This window comes from Zingiber officinale, chromosome 7A (assembly GCF_018446385.1).
Source record: "Zingiber officinale cultivar Zhangliang chromosome 7A, Zo_v1.1, whole genome shotgun sequence".
Classification (NCBI taxonomy): Eukaryota; Viridiplantae; Streptophyta; class Magnoliopsida; order Zingiberales; family Zingiberaceae; genus Zingiber; species Zingiber officinale.
In genome coordinates this window covers 81073228-81093989 of record NC_055998.1, presented here as the reverse complement: position 1 = coordinate 81093989, position 20762 = coordinate 81073228, and the positions used below count along the sequence as shown (strand labels likewise).

General features: G+C 37.2%; 4 protein-coding genes across 5 annotated transcripts; 2 read left to right on the top strand and 2 right to left on the bottom strand.

Moving 5' to 3' along the window:
* The first annotated feature begins 4401 nt into the window (after positions 1-4401).
* Positions 4402-8116, top strand: LOC122001629 (phosphatidylglycerophosphate phosphatase PTPMT2-like). The gene is made up of 7 exons (XM_042556481.1): positions 4402-4566; positions 4683-4912; positions 5445-5567; positions 6716-6809; positions 6992-7074; positions 7155-7244; positions 7535-8116. The coding sequence occupies exons 2-7, from the start codon at positions 4700-4702 to the stop codon at positions 7847-7849; spliced, it is 918 nt and encodes a 305-aa protein (XP_042412415.1). The 5' UTR covers positions 4402-4566; positions 4683-4699; the 3' UTR covers positions 7850-8116.
* A 1905-nt stretch (positions 8117-10021) lies between these two features.
* Positions 10022-11272, top strand: LOC122001628 (putative kinase-like protein TMKL1). 2 transcript variants are annotated; one of them, XM_042556480.1, is made up of 3 exons: positions 10022-10505; positions 10653-10742; positions 10848-11272. In XM_042556480.1, exons 1-3 carry the CDS (start codon positions 10022-10024, stop codon positions 11234-11236), a joined length of 963 nt encoding a protein of 320 aa, XP_042412414.1. In that variant the 3' UTR covers positions 11237-11272. The 2 variants fall into 2 exon arrangements, with proteins under 2 accessions (XP_042412414.1, XP_042412413.1); XM_042556479.1 differs by having other exon boundaries at positions 10653-11272.
* A 379-nt stretch (positions 11273-11651) lies between these two features.
* On the bottom strand, positions 11652-18426 carry LOC122001627 (autophagy-related protein 13a-like). The gene is made up of 3 exons (XM_042556478.1): positions 17031-18426; positions 15393-15571; positions 11652-12232 (listed from the first exon to the last, which is right to left on the bottom strand). Exons 1-3 carry the CDS (start codon positions 18297-18299, stop codon positions 11932-11934), a joined length of 1749 nt encoding a protein of 582 aa, XP_042412412.1. The 5' UTR covers positions 18300-18426; the 3' UTR covers positions 11652-11931.
* Positions 18427-19604: 1178 nt separating this feature from the next.
* LOC121999472 (auxin-responsive protein SAUR32-like) lies at positions 19605-19974 on the bottom strand (the record flags this gene model as incomplete). The annotated part of the gene is made up of 1 exon (XM_042554153.1): positions 19605-19974. A coding segment is annotated over one exon (300 nt), but the record flags the coding sequence as incomplete, so codon positions are not given.
* Positions 19975-20762: the final 788 nt, after the last annotated feature.

Genomic DNA, 20762 nt, shown 5'->3' with positions numbered 1-20762 from the left:
ATAATAATTAATAGGAAAACTTGGTTCCTTTCTACTACGTCTTTTGATGACACTAAAGATAAGAGTATGATTATTTAATCAAGTTTTTTATATATTATCTATTAATTTTCGATTAAATTTATTATTTATCCCTGTAGATTTCTTCATTTATTCTTAAAATAATCTAGTTAAGAAAAACAATTAACTCTACCCATGCACCATATTTCGAAATGTATTCACTTCTCATGCCATTGTTTGGCCATTGTTGTTCAACGAAAAGCATTTTAAATAAATAAATATGTAATCAATTACGAAGAAAAAAAAATCAAGAAGTGAAAATAAAAAATGCACGTCTGTTTTAACGATTCGTCAAAGGAATATTTTATGGCAATTTAACGGAAACGTATTTAGATTTTTAAATTTATCAAAAAAAAAACATATATTATCTTATTATTTATCAAAGAACAATATTTTTTTATATAACACTTTTTCTATTTTATCCTCGTGACAAATTTAACTTTTTTTAAAATTTACTGTGTCATTTCTATCTCTTCTCTTTCCTCCTATGCATGGAACATCTCTTCTCTTTCCTCTCTTCTTTTTTCGTTCCTCTCTTTTGCACACCGATTCTTCTAAAGATATTTTAACATTCCCAAAAAGTTAAAATAAATAATGGATAACATATTTGAACTCCTTGCAATTCAGAAATCCACAGAAACTGAAATGAGTATAATCAGGCCTCTTTAGGTCCATCAGTGGATTTCGACCAAAATCTACTGATGGAACTAGAGAGTTCCGATTGCACATATTTCAGTTCTTGTGAATTTCTGAGATTGCAAAGAGTTCATATGATATCCATTGTTTATTTTAACTTATCGGGGGTATCAAAATATAATAAGGAAGAATTACAAAAAATCTCCACGTTGGGCCTGATATGTACCATATCAGGCCCAATGTGGAGAATGTTGACTATTCTTTCTTATTACATTTTAATATCTCTACGAAGCCAAAATAAAAAATGGATAACATATTTAAACTCCTTGTGACCTTAGAAATCCATAAAAATTGAAATGGATGCAATCGGAGCTCTCTAGGTCTATTAGTCAGTTTCAACCCAAGGAGTTTAAATATGCTATCCATTCTTTATTTTGGCTTTGCAGAGGTGTTAAAATGTAATAAGGAAGAATCGTCAAAATTCTCCATGTTGGGCTTGATATAGAATCACATTTGGCTTAACGTGGAGATTTTTGGTGATTCTTTCTTATTATATTTTAACACCCCCGAGAAGTTGAAATAAATAATAGATAGCACCGTTTAACTCCTTGCAACCCTAGAAATCCATAAGAACTTAAATGTGTGCAATCGGAGTTCTCTAGGTCTATCAATTTATTTTAGTTAAAATCTATTAATAGATCTAGAAAGCTCCGATCGCATCCCCTGTAGATTTCTGAAGTTAGAAGGAGTTCAAATATGTTATCCATTATTTATTTTGACTTCTCGGGATATTAAAATATAATAAGAAAAAATTGCTAAAATTCTCCATGGTTATTTGGCCCAATGTGGAGAATTTTGACGATTCTTTCTTTTTACATTTTAATACTCCCGAGAAGTCTAAATAAACAATATATAGTATATTTGAACTCCTTGCAACCCTAAAATCTACAGAAATTAAAATGAGTATAATTGGAGTTCTCTATGTTTATTAGTGGATTTTGACCAAAACTATTGATAAATCTATAGTGCTCCGATTGTACTCATTTCAGTTCCTGTGAATTTCTAGGATTGCAAGGAGTTAAACAAACTTCTCAAGAGGCGTTTAAAGTTTATGTTATCATGCATGCATTCATAGGAAAAGCACTATAAAAAGAGGAAAAAAAAGAGATATTATATGCATATGAGGAAAGAGAAGAGAGAGAAAAATGATAAAGAAAATAAAAAAATAATCAAATTTATCAGGAGAGTAGAATAAGAAAAGCACGGTAAAAAGATACACCTTTTGATAATTAATAAAGTAGCACACATCCTTTAATAAATTCAAAAATCTAATGCCTTTTTGATAAATTACTGCTTAAATAGTTTATAATGATTTATTAGAAAAGGATGCCTACCTCTGATAAAATGATTCATCTGTTATCCATTAAAAAATAGCAATTTATATTAATTATTATTTCTCTCACATTATTCTTTTTCTTATACTGTTTTCTTATCTCAATTATACTGTTTTCTTATCTTAATTATGACCATGTAATAGCTATGCAACTCACTACCACATATTTATAATAGTTATAAAACCTATAATATTATAGTAGTTTCGGTATTAAAACAAGCTTTCAAAAATTATAACTTTTGACTCATACATTAAAATTAGATATTTTTTAAATCAAAATTCATTCAGATATTTATATTTGTTGTCAGATGAAAAATATTATTTAAAGCCTTTTCATAGGCTTCAAATATTTTTTTCTATTTTTGATAATTTTAGTTTATCCTAAACGAACTCAAATATACATACAATGAATTAGTTTATCAACCTAGATTTGGATTAGTTTATCATATATGAACTCAAAGATGCACATATTGGATTAGTTTCTCGATTCGCAGCCGTCTTAAATTCAACAAACATTTTTTTCAAAGGTCACAAAAGAACTTAGTGCTTTAGTAAAAATTTTTAAATGTTATAGTAGTTATAATTTTCGCAAGTGCTACAAGTATTATAATTATAGTAAATATGATTACGTAGCTACTTTATCTATAACTATTGTAGTTGTAATATCTACGAAATCGTAACTATTACAATTATGCAACAACTACAATGATGTAGCTACTACAACATAATCCTAAATCAAGATTTAGATGAAAGTATAGACGAGAGTGTCTATCAAATGTATGTATATGTAAGAAGTTATACCGATGAGTAGTAGAGTAGAAGAACAAACATACAAAGAATGAGATCTCTTTTGATGATAATAAATCAAGTTAAGCATGCTTTTTTAATTTTTGCCAAAAAGAAAATAGTTTTTTACATAACCATTTAGCTAAGTTTCCTAAATATTCAAATCACATACCCAACTTCTAAAATGACCAAATCATGTATCATATACTCATTTTACTCCTCATTTACACCAATCAACCAATCGACTGTTACAGTATAATAATTGACTGGTGCATTTTTTTAAATAAAGATATATTTTCTGTCAAAATCGACTAGTAAACCTAAAGAACTTAGAATGATATGAAATAAGGTTTTATATATTCATTTAGTTATCTTAATTATGTTCATGTTCTCAAATATCAATTTGACTCAATATATTGGAAGCAATAATTTTTTAATGCGAATTAGATTTTTCGGATATATTTGTGTTCAAAAAATTACTGTGCTTATGGATATTTGAGTATATGGATATAATTAGGAGATCTCGATGAATACATAAGATCTGATTTTATTCAATTACGAACTCTCTAAATCTATCAGTCAATTTCAATCAAAATCGATTGATGAATCTAAAGAGTTTGGAATTGTATGAAATCAACTCTTATGTGTTCGTCTAGTTCTTTTGATTATATTTATACTCTTAACTATAAATTTGACCGAATAGTAATTTTTAAGATGAATTAGATTTGACACAATAATGAATTTTTAAATATGATTAGGTTTTTTAAAAATATTTTTTTTTAAAAAAATTATACTAATTGACCGCTACTGAATTGTATAGATAAGATAGGATTAAATGGACATAGGGTCCTGATTAGATCATTTTACTTAGATATCGAAAAAATTAAGCAAGTGATCAAAAGAAAATCTATACAATTCGAGTGGTCGCTCCGCCCCCAATGGATTTTTGGTCCGTAATTTATAGATTAGAAGATGATTCATTTTATAAATTGATTTATTTAAATAAATTTTATTATCTAAATAAATAGGGTCCATCATATTTTATTAATCATGATAAATGGATCATTTTTTATTTCGTAAATTGTGGATAAAAAATCCCGTCTGTCCAATAATAAGGTAACGGTCCCGGCCCCACCAGGGCCCACACGTGTGTGGTCCCAGTCGCTGGAGCATATCCACCACCGACCCACACCTACCGAACACTTGGTGTCGCTGTCGCAAGACGTAGCGCCAGCACCGGTCGCGTGTCCAATCGAGGACACCCGTCGATAACGACAAAGTGGGTACCACGGAAAAGGTCGAATCCGTGTTTGGTGACTTGGATCCGACAGGCGATCTACGCATACGGTTGATTGGCGGGGTCGCTTGGATCCGACGGCACGGGCTGCACGAGGCCTCAAACTTCGAACCCACTCCTTCGTCACGTGTGCCCGCATCCCGACGCGAATGATCATCATGGCCGTCCACGTTTGCCGTTTTCACGAATCTTGACGCGCATTTACCGGACCTTCTATATCAACGTCGCCGGCGGAGAGGTGGTTGGCAGGAGCGGCTCCGTGGTTCTCGAAACGGGAGTGGCGAATTGAGGAAGGATCGAGAGATCGGAGAGAGGGAGCACGGAATCTAAGGAGACGATCGATTTCTTCACCGCGCAGGCAGCGAACGGTTGAAATCTCCTCTGGAAACCCTAGCAGGTCGTTTCTTCGATCCTCTTTCCGTTTTTTCTGTTGGTTTGTGATCGATCGGCTTGTTCTCGACGAGGGCGGAGAAATTAGACGCCTGATCGGTTGATTCCGGTTATGTTTTAAAGGAATTGGATTGGGAACCATGCATATTGAGGAGTTAGGGGAGGAGTGCGCGGGCGGAGGAGATGGGGAAAGGTCCATTTCAGGGACCGGTGGCGAAAGGGTTGTTTTTGTCGATGTGAAGAGGGCGGCCGTGGGTGTCGGGGCTCGGATTCTTTTTTACCCGACGCTGGTGTATAATGTTCTGCGCAATATGATCGAACCCCAGTTCCATTGGTGGGATCAAATCGACGAGGTTTGTTTTCCCGTCTATTAAATTGTAAATATTCATTTCTAGGAGGTTTCTTTGCGCATTTATAAATAGTTCGATTGTTAAAACAATATTTGATCGCCAGTTGGTTGTCCAACATCTACTTCTCTTTGTATTCATATGATTTGTAACAGAGGCGTTCTATGTTTAAATGGAGTTCCTTGGGCCACTTTAATTTGATAATTGAACTGTAAGAATCATCAAGCTGCTAGCAAAAATTATTCTGAAGATTTGACTTTTGGATAATAATTTCTACTCAAATATTATGTTTCATACCTTCTTGTGCCCGTGTTTGATGCATTTTCAGGAAATTGTTATGAAGTTTTGACTTTTACTTGATGATTTCTAGCCTCGAGTATTTGAGTAATGTTTCATGATTTCTTGTGCACTAGTTTCAATGATTTTCTTGTGTCAGTTTTTCTTTGCCGGTTGTCTTTCCATCCTTTTGGTTCCAACTGATTTAACAGAAGCACTTTGACATGCCTGTTACATGTTTTGTAGACATTTTCTGTTTCAGTTTTTACTCTTAGGCGCTGTTCCATTCCCTAGTGATGTTCCTCGCTTGAAGAAACTTGGCGTTGGTGGTGTAATTACATTGAATGAGCCGTATGAGACACTGGTGCCTAATTCCTTATATTATGTGAGCATTTTTTTTCCATCCAAACACCCTTACAATGTATTTGATTATTTTGTGTAGAAAGTTTATGATAGAATAATTAGATATTTGTTGCGTTGTGTTTTGAAATTAATTACTAATATCTTGACATCTTCTTCTGGTTGTCTTGTGTCTAGTGCTTTATTACAGCAATTAACAGCATCCAACATATGTCCGAGTGTGCAAAAACTTAGTTGTGAATTATATGAAGTCCATGGATGACCTAGACTAATTCTGCCATAAAGTTCTTTGTAGACTTTATAAATCCTAGTTTTTGAGTAAACTATATAGATGTATGTCTATATTTGTATGGACCTTCTACAAAATAGAAAATTTAGTCCAATGAACATAGCAAACTTGAATAAAGAATTGTTAGGGATTTTGTCTCATAGAATTCCAAGTGGCTTCACACTTTGATTATTCCATTGTACCTTAATATGAGGTATAGTTCATTGTTCTAACCATAATACATATCGTCCTTATAAGGTTCATCTAACTACAGTGTCACTAGTTTAATTATTTAAGTTGGAAATGAGAAAAACATCCTAAACTACCATGGCTCGTGGTACATCTATGTTTATATGCTGTATTTCCAACCATTTTCTATTTGTTCTACTTTATTCTGTTAACACATGGGACACTTCCTATGCTATCTGATTCTTCGTTTTCATCATCTATTGTCAAACCATAATGGTTAGCCATCATTGTGAATTCTAAGATTTTATTGCAATCCAGCTTTCAATTGCATTAAATCTTTATAATTGAATGCCATTCATATTATTTCAATTACAATGAGTATAAAAATGTCGGTTCATGCCAATTCACTATCTTGTCTAGCTCTAGCTTTCTCTTATCTTTTAAAACAACCTATAAGCTTGGCTGTCAAATTGGCTTAACTCTTCCTACTTTGTATTAGTTCGCTCTTTCTGGGCAAAGAACACAATTTGACTTTTATGAGCGACAAGTATCTCAAATTTCTGACTTTTTTTTGCCCACGCCTAGTCAATGGTAAAGAAGTTCTAATTGCTACCTTAGCAACTAGGGGTGGACAAAACTCCAATCTTACTATCAATAAAGTGATGAGCTCAAGTATTGGCCGTTTGTTATCTATTTATTTTGGTTCTTCTGAGTAGGCCCACGGGATTGAACATTTGCTGATTCCGACAAGAGATTACCTCTTTGCTCCATCACTTGGAGATATATGTCTAGCTGTGGACTTCATCCATAGTAAGTACCCATCATCTTATGCTCGTTATGAACATCACTTGTTTAATTCTCTTAAAAACAACAAAACATTAATTCTGCCATCTAATATATCTTGTCCTTGGATCATTATATATGTGATAAAAATATCATCTTTACATTTCATGGTTGGCTAATCTTCTCTTGTCATGACAAATTTATGAAAGGAAACAGCAGCAATGGGAAAATAACATATGTTCACTGCAAAGCCGGCCGTGGGCGCAGCACAACCATCGTTCTATGCTATTTGGTATGCTTAAATCTAGCTTAAGAAGACTAATCACCTAATATTCGATGCGAGGGACATATAAGTGGAATTCTGCTTCACAGGTGCAACATAAGCAAATGACTCCAACTGCAGCATACCAATACGTCAAAACAAACAGGCCAAGAGTACATTTAGCTTCTTCACAGTGGAAGGTTAGTTTATTATTCATCATGTAATTAACAATTTTTTTGGCCCAAAATTTTTTCTTTTTCTCTGTCTGTGTATATAATTCTCGAATTCGTCGGGGAGATAACATGTTGTTTAACTTTGATTAGTAATTAGTAGAAGTTACTAATTACTATGGGAATGCAGAATTTACTCAAGAACTTGCGTTGGCGCCTGGAAATTGTTTGAAAATCTATGCTTCACTATCATCATAAGCTCCATGAATAATTGAAACATGGCAAAGATTCACAATTTTTTAGTAATACTTCCTACGCAGGCTGTTAAAGACTTCTACCATCTCAGAGTGCAAAAAATGGAAAGGCTGGTTTACTCAAAGCCGATGCTCCTCGTCACCGAAAAGAAGCTACCCTTTGATGAGAGCTCTTACGAGGTAGTGTCCCAGTCAGACCTTGATGGATACGACCGATACATCAAAACATGCGACGCAGGCAATACCGTATGGGCAGAGCTGAGGTTTGTGTGCAGGGTGCAAATTGCTCGGCAAGCAGCCATCGCAAGGATATCATATTTCTGGTTCAAAAGCGATGATGCGCAGGGGGGCAGCTCTCGGACGTCCATCCCCGTATGCTGAAACTGGAAACGAACCTTGCGACTCCTGAACCAAATTTCGATTTCGGGTGCTTCTTTTATCTTTACACATGTAACGTTGTTCCAGCAGAGTGTCTGTATCGATACCGCCATCACCGAGTCATGTCTACTGTGTCGTCATGTTTTTTGCCTGGCTGGGCAAGAACCCGGCGCCAAGATGAGTCAGTTTGTTGTATGCACCATGTTGTAATGAGCCATGTCAAATGTAAATATAACTCAAAACTTGTCTGTCAAAATCGGTTTGAAATCACTCCTGGTTAATTTTTAGAAATGAGGTTAATTTTATAAAAAAAAAACAAAAAATTACACCAATTTGATCGATACATATCAAATATTTTTGTCCTAATTTTGGTTATTTGAAAATCAACCTACACAACTAATTTTCATTAATGTATATCATTTTAAACCTTGACACAATTTAAGTTGAACATGTGGAACTTTTATGGGTTAAGAATAATCTTATTGCACGCTAATCTACTATTACAAATAAAATAACGAAAAAAAGAAGAATTAAATAAAAAAGTAAGAAAAAAGAAAATAAATGAAGGGATATATGCTTAGGAAACATCGTGATGATAACAAGGAACTCCACTCGAGCAAGTTAATTAAAGATGGAATGGGTCCTACAACTACACATTTAGATGATGGTTCATCCTTTGCCCCCTTATCAACTGGTTCGTTCTTCCATCGATTTGCATTATCAAAAAGATAATTTGATAATCAAATTTATAATCAATTCGATTGTATTAATGGAAATATATTTTTTTAATTATTCAGTTTTTATAATCCAATTAATTTAGAGATAATTGATTCGATTTCATAAATAAAAATACAGATGGATAGCGATAGTCTAATGCCACCAATAATTTAAACTCCTAAAATATAATATAATAAAAGAAATACTAAATTATCCTAAAATATAATATAATAATAGAAATACTTACATGTCATAGATGTAGCTTATTTGTGAGTTCTTAAACTATACTTATCGATAAATAAATAGAGTTATGATGTTCAACTCAAAATGCATTTGCTTGTAAAAAAGAAAAAAATTAGAATCATCACATCAACGACTCCCTTTGAGTCGGTTCAATAGGTATAAAGAGAAATAAATACAAAGTGCATGGTCAGAACATTAACCCTAGATAATCACATCTCGAGGATCGAACTTTGAATTTCTCGACATGAAATCATGTACCTTTAATTGTACTACGCCAACGCATTGTTTGTAGTAACTGAACTAGTACTCATGGAAGTATTATCTTTTGCTTATTAATCTTAATGTCTCTTTTAGGAAGAGAATGATTGATTGAACGATTCGACCAAAATCCTGAACCCATTAGATGGTTCAGATTGATTTGAAATTTAAAATCCTAACCAAAAATCCCACCGTAGCCTTCACATTTTGCATACCTTACAATGCAAAGAAAATCTTCTTAATCATTTTTTACAGTTTAATAAATATTCTCTATTGATGAGAATAAATCATCCTCACTTATTTTATAAAATAAATGAAATAGATGGTCATCATCCTTCCTTATTAATGCAGGTAAAAAAAAATTTCTCTTCACCACCAACAACACCACCACCACCACCACCACCACCACAAAGGATCCCGCTTGCTTGCAATGCTGCCTGCCTACTTCTGCTAAAAATAGAAAAATAAGGCGGTACCCACCGACCCTACGCCGACACAGCGCAGCCACGCTCTCCAACCACAGTCTTCCACGTGTACTCGAGTGAGTCTTCTTTTTTCCTCTCTCCATTTAATACAGCACACGAGGTGGGCCCTTCCACTCCATTACGGCCGCACCGAGCAGCCAAATCATTCAACCAAAGTGCCCCACGTGTACTCGACTAGCGTCATCTTTTCCCTCCTCTCTCTCTCTTTCCCTCCTCCGCCGCTCTCTGAAAAGAAGGAAGAATCTCAGCAATGGCCTGCTTCTAAAGGTGTCTCCTTTCGCTTCAGCTTTTCTTCCAAAACGGCAAGGTATCATTCTTCTGATCCTCCAAAACCTTCCGATCTCTGCCATTCCTCGCGTAATTTTCACGTCCACCTGCCAAAAGTTGTTTTTTTAACAAAAAAAAATGGCCTAAAAGGGCAACCATTTTCAGGTTCTAGCGGCGAGACCGAGCTTAGCGAGGAAGAAAGCGCATGGGGAAGCACCATGGCCATGGACTGCAGCTTCTCATGGCCTTCGCCTGCGCGTTCCTGGGGCTCCTCCTCTTCTACGTCTTCTGCTTCTACTTCCGGCGGAGGGCGGCGCCGAAAGGTCGCTCCTTGGAGGACGCCGCCTCCGGAGCGGAGGCGGAGGAGGCGCTGATCAGGTTCGCCGGAGGAGAGGATCTGACGGCGCGCGACATCTTAGACGCGCCCGGGGAGGTGGTCGCCAAGTCGAGCCACGCTACCCTCTACCGGGCCGTCCTCCGGCGTGGCGACACCCCGGCGTTGCTCCGGTTCGTCCAGCCGGACTCCGCGGCGCGCACCGAGGACGTGCTGCCGGCGGTGCGGCGGCTCGGCGCCGTCCGCCGCCACCCGAATCTGGTCCCCTTGACCGCCATGTACCTCGGGCCGCGAGGAGAGAAGCTCCTTGTGCATCCTTTTTATGCCGCAGGAAATCTCGCACAGTTCATCAGAGGTACCGATCAACTCATAAACCCTAACAAAATCTGATAATCAATCCAAAATTTATCCAAATTCCATTTTTTTTTTAACAAGTAGAGATCGAATTAAAAATGACTAAATTCTATATATTTAGAAGTTTAATTGAGTTTATCATAAGCAGAAGGTGTTTCAGAAGCTCACAGTTGGATTATCATCTTCAAACTGTCCTGTGGCATTGCCAGGGGCCTTGACCACCTGCACAATGGGCACGGTAAGCCCGTCATCCATGGTAACCTCAAGTCGAACAATGTCCTGCTCGATGTCGGTCTCCAGCCCCGGCTTTCTGATTTCGGTTTGCACACCATCATGAATACAGCCACAGCACAAGCAATGCTGGATGCATCAGCAGCCCAGGGGTACACAGCCCCTGAGCTGAGCAAGATCAGTGACTCGAGCCCTGCGACTGATATCTACAGCTTCGGGGTGGTCTTGCTCGAGATGATCACTCGAAAGGACCCCCTTGACAACAAGTTCTTGCAGAAGGATCTTCATTTGCCGTCCTCGCTTAGGATTCTGGTTCTTGAACATAAACTCTCTGATGTTTTCAGCTCCAAGCTTCAGAAGGAAAGTGTGCATCAGAATTCTACCAATGAGGAAGGTTTACTGATGCTGTTTCAACTTGCGATGGCATGTTGTTCGCCTTCGCCTAATCTCCGGCCCGACATCAAAGTGGTTATCAAGCGGCTCGAAGACATCGGTAGATGACTATTCATCAAGTAGTGAAAGCCACAGACTGAAACACTCTGAAAACAAAAACTGATAATGGTTTTCAGAACTGATGTTTACCTTCTCTTGTATCTTTCAGTTCATTGTGTTAGTTTAGGAAAATCGGAGACCGATGATTGCTTGAAACTGTACCGTGGATTTGAAGCTTCCTGCATGTTTCAGAATCAGAAAACATGTCACAACAGATAAAGATATAGATCTAGATGCCTTAGAAAATATGATAACTTTACAGGAATCTCCTTATGAACAGCATGTGCTGGAGATCTGCATTATTAAGAACAGTCATGTGATTTGGTTTTGTTCTTTTGTGCTTAAAAGTAACTCAATGAAATAAAAAGTCACAAGAAGTCAATCCATTAATTGTAATCTCACAAAACACTTTAACAGATGATCATTGAGATAACAAATCCTTTTAGCACTCAATTTTCACAAGATATAAATTCACCATGAATAAATGGGCACATAAAGTTGGTAAGATAATAGTTATTTACAGATGAGACTAGGTAAATGATCAGTTTTTGAAACAAGAGATTTCCTAGGAGGAAGTTTTAAGAGTTCCAAACAACAATCTTGCTATATGTACAACAAAATCTATGGGAATCATCGGAGTTGCTGGCCTTTTGAGTTAGCACTTTGACAGTTTCATTAGCATTTCATTTTCGGTCTAAGTATCGTCACTCTTTGTTTCTCTTTTCTTGAAGAGATTCTTGTAACTTAGTCCCAGCCCCACTCTTGGAAAGAAGAAGGTTCTTCATCTCTTGGTACGTCTGGAGTTCCTCCAGAGCATCACTTGTTTTCCTAGACAAGATGGAACTGCTCGTGCTAATTTCTCCATTTAGGTCAGAAGACTGCGATGAACAGCTCTGATCTTGGCGAAGAGGCGGCGCGGTCTTTAACATGTGGACAAGATTTCCAACAGCTGCCTGTTGTGATTTATGAGAGGAAGAATACTCTGCATCCTTGACATCAGGGCTCCTGTTGATTAAATAGTCATTTTATGCGTATTAGATCAAATAGACAATGTGGGTAAGGAATTTTAAACAGAACAGGAACTTGCGGTTGGATAATTGGAGATAGCACTGAAGCAAACCTAAAAAAGGGTTCACTTTAACAAGACACAAAACAACCAGGTTTGATAATTTTATCTCAACGAGAGGTTGATTGATATATATATAATATAAGACAAACAAAGTACTTAACATTTAACTATAATTGATTATATATTGTTTTCAATAAAGTTTAAGCATGGCTTTGTTAATCACAAACAGCTTGAATTTGTGCTTGTGATGACTCAAACTGCCTTGCAAACAATCCCCTTGCAACTAAAAAAAGAAGAAAATTTTTCACTCAATTAAGGCTTCCAATCGCATCTACTTGACATGTTAAGATAATATAATGGATTAAATACATGACCAACTAGAAATCCCTCCCCAAACCCAATCCAACAACAAAACTAACTATTGCATAGTTGCATCAGTTTCCACTCGGATCCAGGAGCATACCGATATCCACTGAGGGTGGCAACAGATTCATTGCTCCAGTGGTCATTATGGTTATCCAAATAGCTAGGCCCAATACAAACTCATAATTGATGTAATAATAATCGTCAAAATTATAACTAGAAAGAATAACACCATCAAAACCATTAGGCTTAATTTTTATGAAACTTAACAAACCAAATTAAGCAATACTCAAATCAAAACCTACTAAATGATTTGGGTGTGCTGAGTTATAACTGCCTTGCAGCAGAACGGCCAGAAATAGTCCATGCAGATGGTCCAAGTGGGGATTCTATGGCTTCTTTTATCATTGTTGTTGTAATAAATATCTATGGTTATATGTACAAACACACACATATAACATATGATCAACAGCATATATACTTATATACCTTAAATCTGCCTGGACAACAAGTTCACCAATCTGCTACGAGGGTTTTGTTTGATTCGTAAAGTGACACTAATTAGAGCATTGCAATCTAACACGTGATGACTAATTACGATGGCATGTACGGATACTCGTCATTTGCCTTGTATGTTTATAAAACTTAGCTCCCTAATCCCTGCCGGATGTTAAAGGTTCTCTTGCATAGCCTACTCTCACTGCTCTGTGATTCATCCCCATCAATACTAGGGTTGCAGAGTAAGTACTGAAATCTAGTACTCTTAATTATGTGAGAGCATCTACGTGTAATGCCCATGATGTTAATGCGCTAATGAGTAGCAATTCTGTATTCAGTGATATTCATGTCCTCGCTTCTGAAATTATGCTAAATGTTGCTACAGGCAGAATTGCTGGTCTAAAATATCCTAATACATAAAGGAACAAGCCTGCTATGTCAAAATGGATAAGCTAATGAAAAGAAGTGAAATTTGAATAATTTTTTCTTCACTGGAAGCTCCATACTTCAACTACATTCCATCAAAATACGGGCTCCTCATGTAATTCAAAGTTAAATCTAAGCAAATAAATAATTGTCAAGTGGAAATTTAACTAGAGAAGAAGAGTGAAAAAAATTGAATACAGTGAGGCATATTTCCTAACAGCACCACAGACAAGCACGTCAATTTGTCTAAATTCCTAAATCTTCTGGCATAAATAGGATCCTAGACTAAGTATAGAATAACTTAATAAATTCATGGATACTTCGATGAAAACAACACAATAAGTATATCAAAACTCATCTCTTGTTGCTTCTTGAAGCCAAACTTCATGATCTAGATCTGATTAAAAATTACAGGCCATAGTAGTGATTTTCTCTATGATGCACAATCAAATAGTAGCACAAAAAAACTCATAACCGCAAATTGTAGAAAAAGTACTCATGAATCACATCAATCTAACAGGGAAATCCTTGTTTCCTTGGTTTTTAGTTAGTCTTTAAAAATAGCATTGAACTCAGAATAAGAAAGAGTAGACCAATTTCTTGAATTTTACATTTAGAAATGGAAGAATTGTTCTCAATCAATTCTAGTTTCAGTTTTTGAATCTCTTGACAAAATCTTTCTGGGCAATCAAAAATCAAAACCACTTCTCAGCACAGTAAGTAATTTGTTATTTTTAAAATATGCTATTCTGCTAATGAAAAATCATCCATATTGCAATCAATTAAATCTGGTAATGGGTTATCCATCTACCTTGCGACACACTGTTTGAACCTCAAAGTTTAGGTTCAGGCAGTAGATAGCATATTAAACCAATCAGATGCTAAATCCAATAGAAGTCAACTGTCTGGTTATCACTTAAGCATAGTAAGAGAAACGAAAGATAAGAGGGAAACTGTTCAATGAAGAAATAAAGCAAATTTGAAGGAAAAAAATAAGAGAACACTGAGATTGAGACTGTATCCTCTAAAGTATCATGGATAAAACTTGAATTCAATCAAGAAATAAAGCAAATTTGAAGCAAAAAAATTAAGAGGACACTGAGATTGAGACTGTATCCTCTAAAGTATCGCGGATAAAACTTGAATAATAGTTGAAGTGTTTGAGCCTTGATTTTTAAGACAAAATTTACATTTTAATTTTTAAATTTCATAAGTTTAATTCTGATTTTTTATTATTTAAAGGCACACTCATAGGAAGGACCCAACTTTAATTTGAATAGGTGCATTAAAGAGACTATAAAATAAGAGCCAACCTATTACTCTATGTACTAAAAGAATCACGAGAATGAAGTGCTCTAGCAACCTTCCCCTATCTCTTTTCCTCCTATTTGATAATTTTTAGTGTATGTATATACATTGAAATGGCCTAAACACATCTCTATACTGCATGGCAAGAGTGGCCCCACCGGTTATATTCTTGAGGTTGAGAATTTTAACCTGCATGAGGATCAAAACATCGTTGTAGAATAATTAGCTTGGTTTGCATATACATTCATTTTCTCTCTTTTATTTATATGCTTGATTTGAATTATCACGTTGATTTAGTTTATACAGTGTAAGATGATATCTCTTGATCAGAATAGGCCAAATGCATACTTTATTCCCAATAACTTAAACAATCAATGTATTTACAATTAAACAGTTCCAACAGATAGGTAAAAAAGGTGAACAATAAGATTCATAAACTAGTCTCCATCTCAGACAACTCAAATAGGCATAAACATAATATCTCATAATCAAAATAATCACCTCGTATGGGAATCTGATGTGTCAACATCATCCACAGCAAATGGGTAAGAGAAATCTGTATCGTCAAGATCATCCTGCATTGAGAAACGACTGGAGCTTCTTGAAAAGGCATACCTAGGTGAACCACCAGAAGACAAAGCAGAGAATCTTCCAGAATCATCCCGACCATCCTTGAGACCCTAAAGGAGATAAGGGAAACAAACAAGTTTATTAGTCGAACCTTGCACCTTATTAGCATGGTTATTTCTAGACTGAACATATAAGATTACAGAGTAGATGAAGAATGTGCATAAAAATCTTCAGGGTGAAACAATTTTTTAATTTTCTATCAAATTTAATAATTATGAATTCATCATTCTGGTGCAATACTAAAATGAAAAACATAAATGCTAACAAGAAGACATTTTAGTTAAATAATATAAATGAAGGTTTGTTAGCTTTCAATTGAACTGAAGAAGCTGGGTAAGAGTGAATTTATTAAGAGGCATTTTAGATACACTAGGACCCCACTGTTCTCGGCTTGTAATTTTAGTCTATCATATATCTCAAATGTTCTTATATTTGATAATAAATCCATGAGTACTTTGAAACCTACACTGAATTGCCTATAATGTTCACAATACCCACAAATGATAGTTTTAACAGAAAGATTAGCCAAAGTTTGCTATCAACATTGATCCTACCTCTTAATATATTGACTGCTGAGATTGTGAGGATTATTTCCACCAGGTTCCCTAGGGTTTGTGAGGAATAATTCTGCATAATCTCAACATTTTGTGACAAGTGGTTAGCCAATGAACTTTAATATCGAGGCGGCTAACTAGCAATTGGGATGTATGCCTAAAATATACATGTTCTTAACAATCCTTCTCAAAGAAGAATTCTACATATGTTGATGATCTTGTTTGAAATTACATCACCATAGTATTTGTTTTGTATAAATGAGCACATGCTCTACCATCTGAAATTTGGCTATTAAACCAACGTAAAACTGTCTATATATGCCCCTTTTAGCACCGGAGGTCTCTGACCTATGACATTTTGTGGTAGAACAAATTAATACGAAAGAAGATCATTTGCATATCATTTCCAAACCAAATCCTTTCCCCCAAAAGTTAAGTGCTAACTAATATGTTCTAATAACCTTTCACTCCCATAGTACCAATATATTCCTCGTAATATTTTCTCTTGTTTCCATGAATTGCATATTGTTTCCAATGCTTCAAAGGTGATATTCATCTTATTTAACATTCTCAAACAAAGAGCATGTGAAATTTTGGCAATGGAACTTTAAATTTTCATGAATCCTAAGTAAATATAGGGATCCAGGAAAAAGGGTTGTTGTGGTAGGCAGAAAAACAAAATGGGCAGCATGTGCACTTCATAGAGATATATCATAGTGTATGATAGTTAAGCAAGCAGTGAAGGAAACAGGATAGTTCTCATGCTACATTATGTTCCTATATCAAACACAAGAAGAAGTCAAGAGCCCCTACAATGATTTTAAGTATTTTAAACGTCTACATCTGTATGCTAATGAATGAGAAGAATTGATAAAGCCAAGCATCTAGGATCAAACTAAAGAAATAATCTTTTCATACATGAACGTGTCACAAGATAGTAGGCAAAAACGCAAACCTTATATGCAGTGTGCATATGCAAGTTTAAGTAGATATCGCCTCCACTCAAACCTTCTGACTTTCTGAAAGATCTGCTCTTGGAAGGAGACTCCTGGCTTGAAGGATCAGGCCTTGTACTTCTAGGAGATAGCGGTGGTAAAAGGCTCTTGAAAGGATCCGAAAGGTTTGGACTGCGGTTCGTCTGGTTCTTCCTTGTCTCTAACACAGGTATGCTCATTGGTGCCGTCTCCATGTGTAACCTGGATCGAAGGGAATGGCTACCCAGTGTCGGAGGCGAAGAGGACGTCGAAGTCGAGAACGGCGGGGAGAGCCGAAAATCATCAAAATTTAAATTTCCTTTCCTATCGCTCAGCGACAGCTGGTTAGGCCCCAGACGGCCATAATGCTCAGGAGGCGAGGATCCTAACTTGCAGACACGATCCTGCGGCGAACTGAGCGGGTGGTGCGCCATGGGTGCAACATTCCAGCTGTGCGGGCGATTGAATTGAGGAGCTGCCGCGGCCGATGGCCGGAAGTCCTTGGGTGGATTCTGAGATGTGGTCGGGCGAGATGTCCAATTAGGCATCGAAGAAGGGAAAGGCCTACTGCGCTCAGCCGCAGGGCTACCGATGTAATTGGTTATGATCATCGGCGCAATCGGGGAGGAGATTTCGAGGTGGAAAGCAGCGAGGCTTGGGCGGTACTGCACCGAAACGACTAACTGGCCGAATAGGGTCTCCACTGGGGCGAAGCTGTATTTCTTCAAATCCGCCTCTTCCGCCCTAGAAAACGGCGCCGCGAATGAGGAAGCCCGGTAGCCAAGCTCGTAGTTGTAAGACTGGGCAGAGGAGCAAAGCATCCGGAAGATCCGGTGAGACGGGAGGATCCGGAGCAGCGAATGGAGAGATCTGAGTAGAATCGCTGATTTCTTGTAGGTCCTGGATTGGAGGGAGCCAACATCATGGGGGTGGTGCGAAGTGGCGGGCCAGGGGACGCACTGGGCGGTCCACCGCTCCACGACAGCCTCTCCGGCTTCGGATTCGGCTGCGTCGCGTCGCGGGGTGAGGAGGATGTCGATGACCAATGGATCCATGAAGGCGCCATGGTGCGCGATCGGGGCCGGGAGGTCACCGAGGTCGAGGTGGAACCAGCGGTCGCGCTTTCCGGAGGAGGGGCGTGGTGCCGGGCGGATATGGGGGATGCGCGAGGCCAGCACCACGTGGAGAGTCTTGTGGAGGAAGTGGATGATGATCTGCTCCGTGCGATCGGTATCGGAGGGGGACGCCATGGTTACGGGATCAGATCTCGGCCGGCGGAGAGCAGGTCGGCCGCGGGAAGCAGCTGCCGGAGAAGGTCATCAGGAAGAGGAAGACGGAGACCAAGGCACGAACCGAGACGCGATTAGGTCGATTTAATCGAATAAATTTTGGATTTTTTTTTAAATTCGATTAAAATAAAGAGATAAACATTACACTTTGGCACTTTTTCAAATAGACCATCGGGATTTTAAAATATCAGATATGCTCCAAAATAACTCCTAAACAAATAACTCCTAAACATTACACTTTGGCACTTTTTACAATTACCAAAATACCCTCCAGAATTTAGAGTTTGAAATGTATAGAACCATTTATTTAGACAGTTTCAGAGACTTAAAAGGGCGCTAGGGGTTGCATTCTTGTTCCGAACCAATGCAACAAAGTCAAGCCTCTTCATCGGACAATGTATTGGTTCACATGATGATAAAAAGGTGAATTTATTCATTTTTGAAATAATGATTAGTATATATATAAGGGAGATATTTATCTTGATTTTATTGAGATTCAAATTTTAAATTTCATAATAATAACATTTTATATACTTTATTTGACGTTTGAGTTATTGTCAAGTCTATTAGATCGAATATATTGTCAGGCTCAATATGATTGTATTCGTATTCCTATGCCTTCTCATTTTAATCTCCTCACTTGTTATCGTAAGTTCGTAACCCCATGATCTTGTTAGCACAAGCGAGTCATGCACAGTAGTAATTCAAACACTACATGCGTTTGATATGCCTTACATAGATCGAACTCTCGTTATATGTGTTAACCGCCTTCCCTCCTATCGTTGCGTTGTGTCGGAGGGGTCAAAATAACTCCTCTCCTTTCCTTTAAAAAATTGATTAATCAAGAAGGGTAACGTCGAATCTGGGGTGACCAGTCCGGTCCTACAAAAATTTCTCACTGGTCACCAGATTAAATCGAGAAGCGCTCACAGTGGACAACCGAGAGAGTCCAATATCTTTTAATTGTATTCCTTTAGAACACATATATGAAGGTTGTAAGGCCAAATAGATTAGTTTTAGTTTCCTACCCGAATCCACTCCGATCTAGCCGTCTAGCTAGCAGAATCGATTAGATTCCTTCCTTTGAAAGTTTCTTAATTTTCCAAAAAATTACGAAATAATTGAATCTGAATAAGAAGATTTATGCATTAACAAATAGCAGATCAAAGATGACCAATGATTTTAGATTTCTTAATATTTAGCTAATTATTATTATTTAAAAAAAAAAACGTAATTCATGATCAAACTCTTCCAGATCTATTACAGATATCAAGATGAAAAGAAGAAACGAAAAAGAAATTAAAGAAGCCAACAACATAAAAACTAGTCGCCGGCTTTACTTCCAAATGGGCACAATGAACTGGGAGTGGTGGTGGTGGTGATGGTGGTGGCGGCGGAGTGCGGCGAGGTCTCGCTCGATCTCGTGGCGGACATGGCAGAAGTGTTCGATGGTGCAGGGGATGACGACGGCTCCGGAGTGGTGGAAGCCGTACTCGGCCGCGGCCTTCTCCAGGAGCTCCGCGAACAGAGGGTGGCTCAGGTGCTTCACCGGCACCGCAACCGCCGCTGCTCCTCCCCCACCTTCACCGTCACCGTGCCCTTCGCCGGAGCCGTTTCCCTCTGCATCTTGGTCGGATTAATTGATTCCTCGCCGACATGAAACTGGATGCGGTTGGCTATTTATAGACGGAAAAAAACAGAGTCAAATCCGAACCAAAGTAATCTTCGGATTAGTTAAATCCTAATTACTTTATTAATCATGATTAAGTGCTGTGGGACCCAGACGGATTTAATTTTGAGTCGGTGGTTTAGAATTTAGAAGATTGGATCGACGTTCCGCTGACCGGACGCGGGATCTCTTACGTTGACTCGGCCACGCGTACGTTCCTGATGTAATGCGGGCTTTCTTATTATGAGGGTTGACGTATACGTTGATCTATACTTCCAAATTAATTGGAGAATAAGACGGGAGTAGGGAAACGTGGACGGTGTGCAGTCAATTCAGATTATCCGATCCTTTATCTTTATCCTCATTTTTTTTCCTATATTTTTATGTGAAAAAAATGATGTATAATATAATTACAAGTAAATAATAATCATAATTTAATCATAATTAATTATAATTCCTTTTTAAATTTATTTTTTTAGTTAAATTATAATTTAAATTAGGATGAACCATCTAAGATCGTCCGGAGCTTGCTGATAGTGGGTACTAAATGGGGATAGCCTTCAACGGCTTTTGACAACCTACCTTGACTTAAATTATAATCTGTATGAAAAAACAAATTTAAGGAGGAATTGTAATAAATTATAATCAAATCGTTGAAAATTAATTACATTGTGGATCATCACCTTATTAAAAAAGTTAGAACAAAGGATATAGTATCCACTATCTAATTTTGATATCTTTCATCTAATAAATTT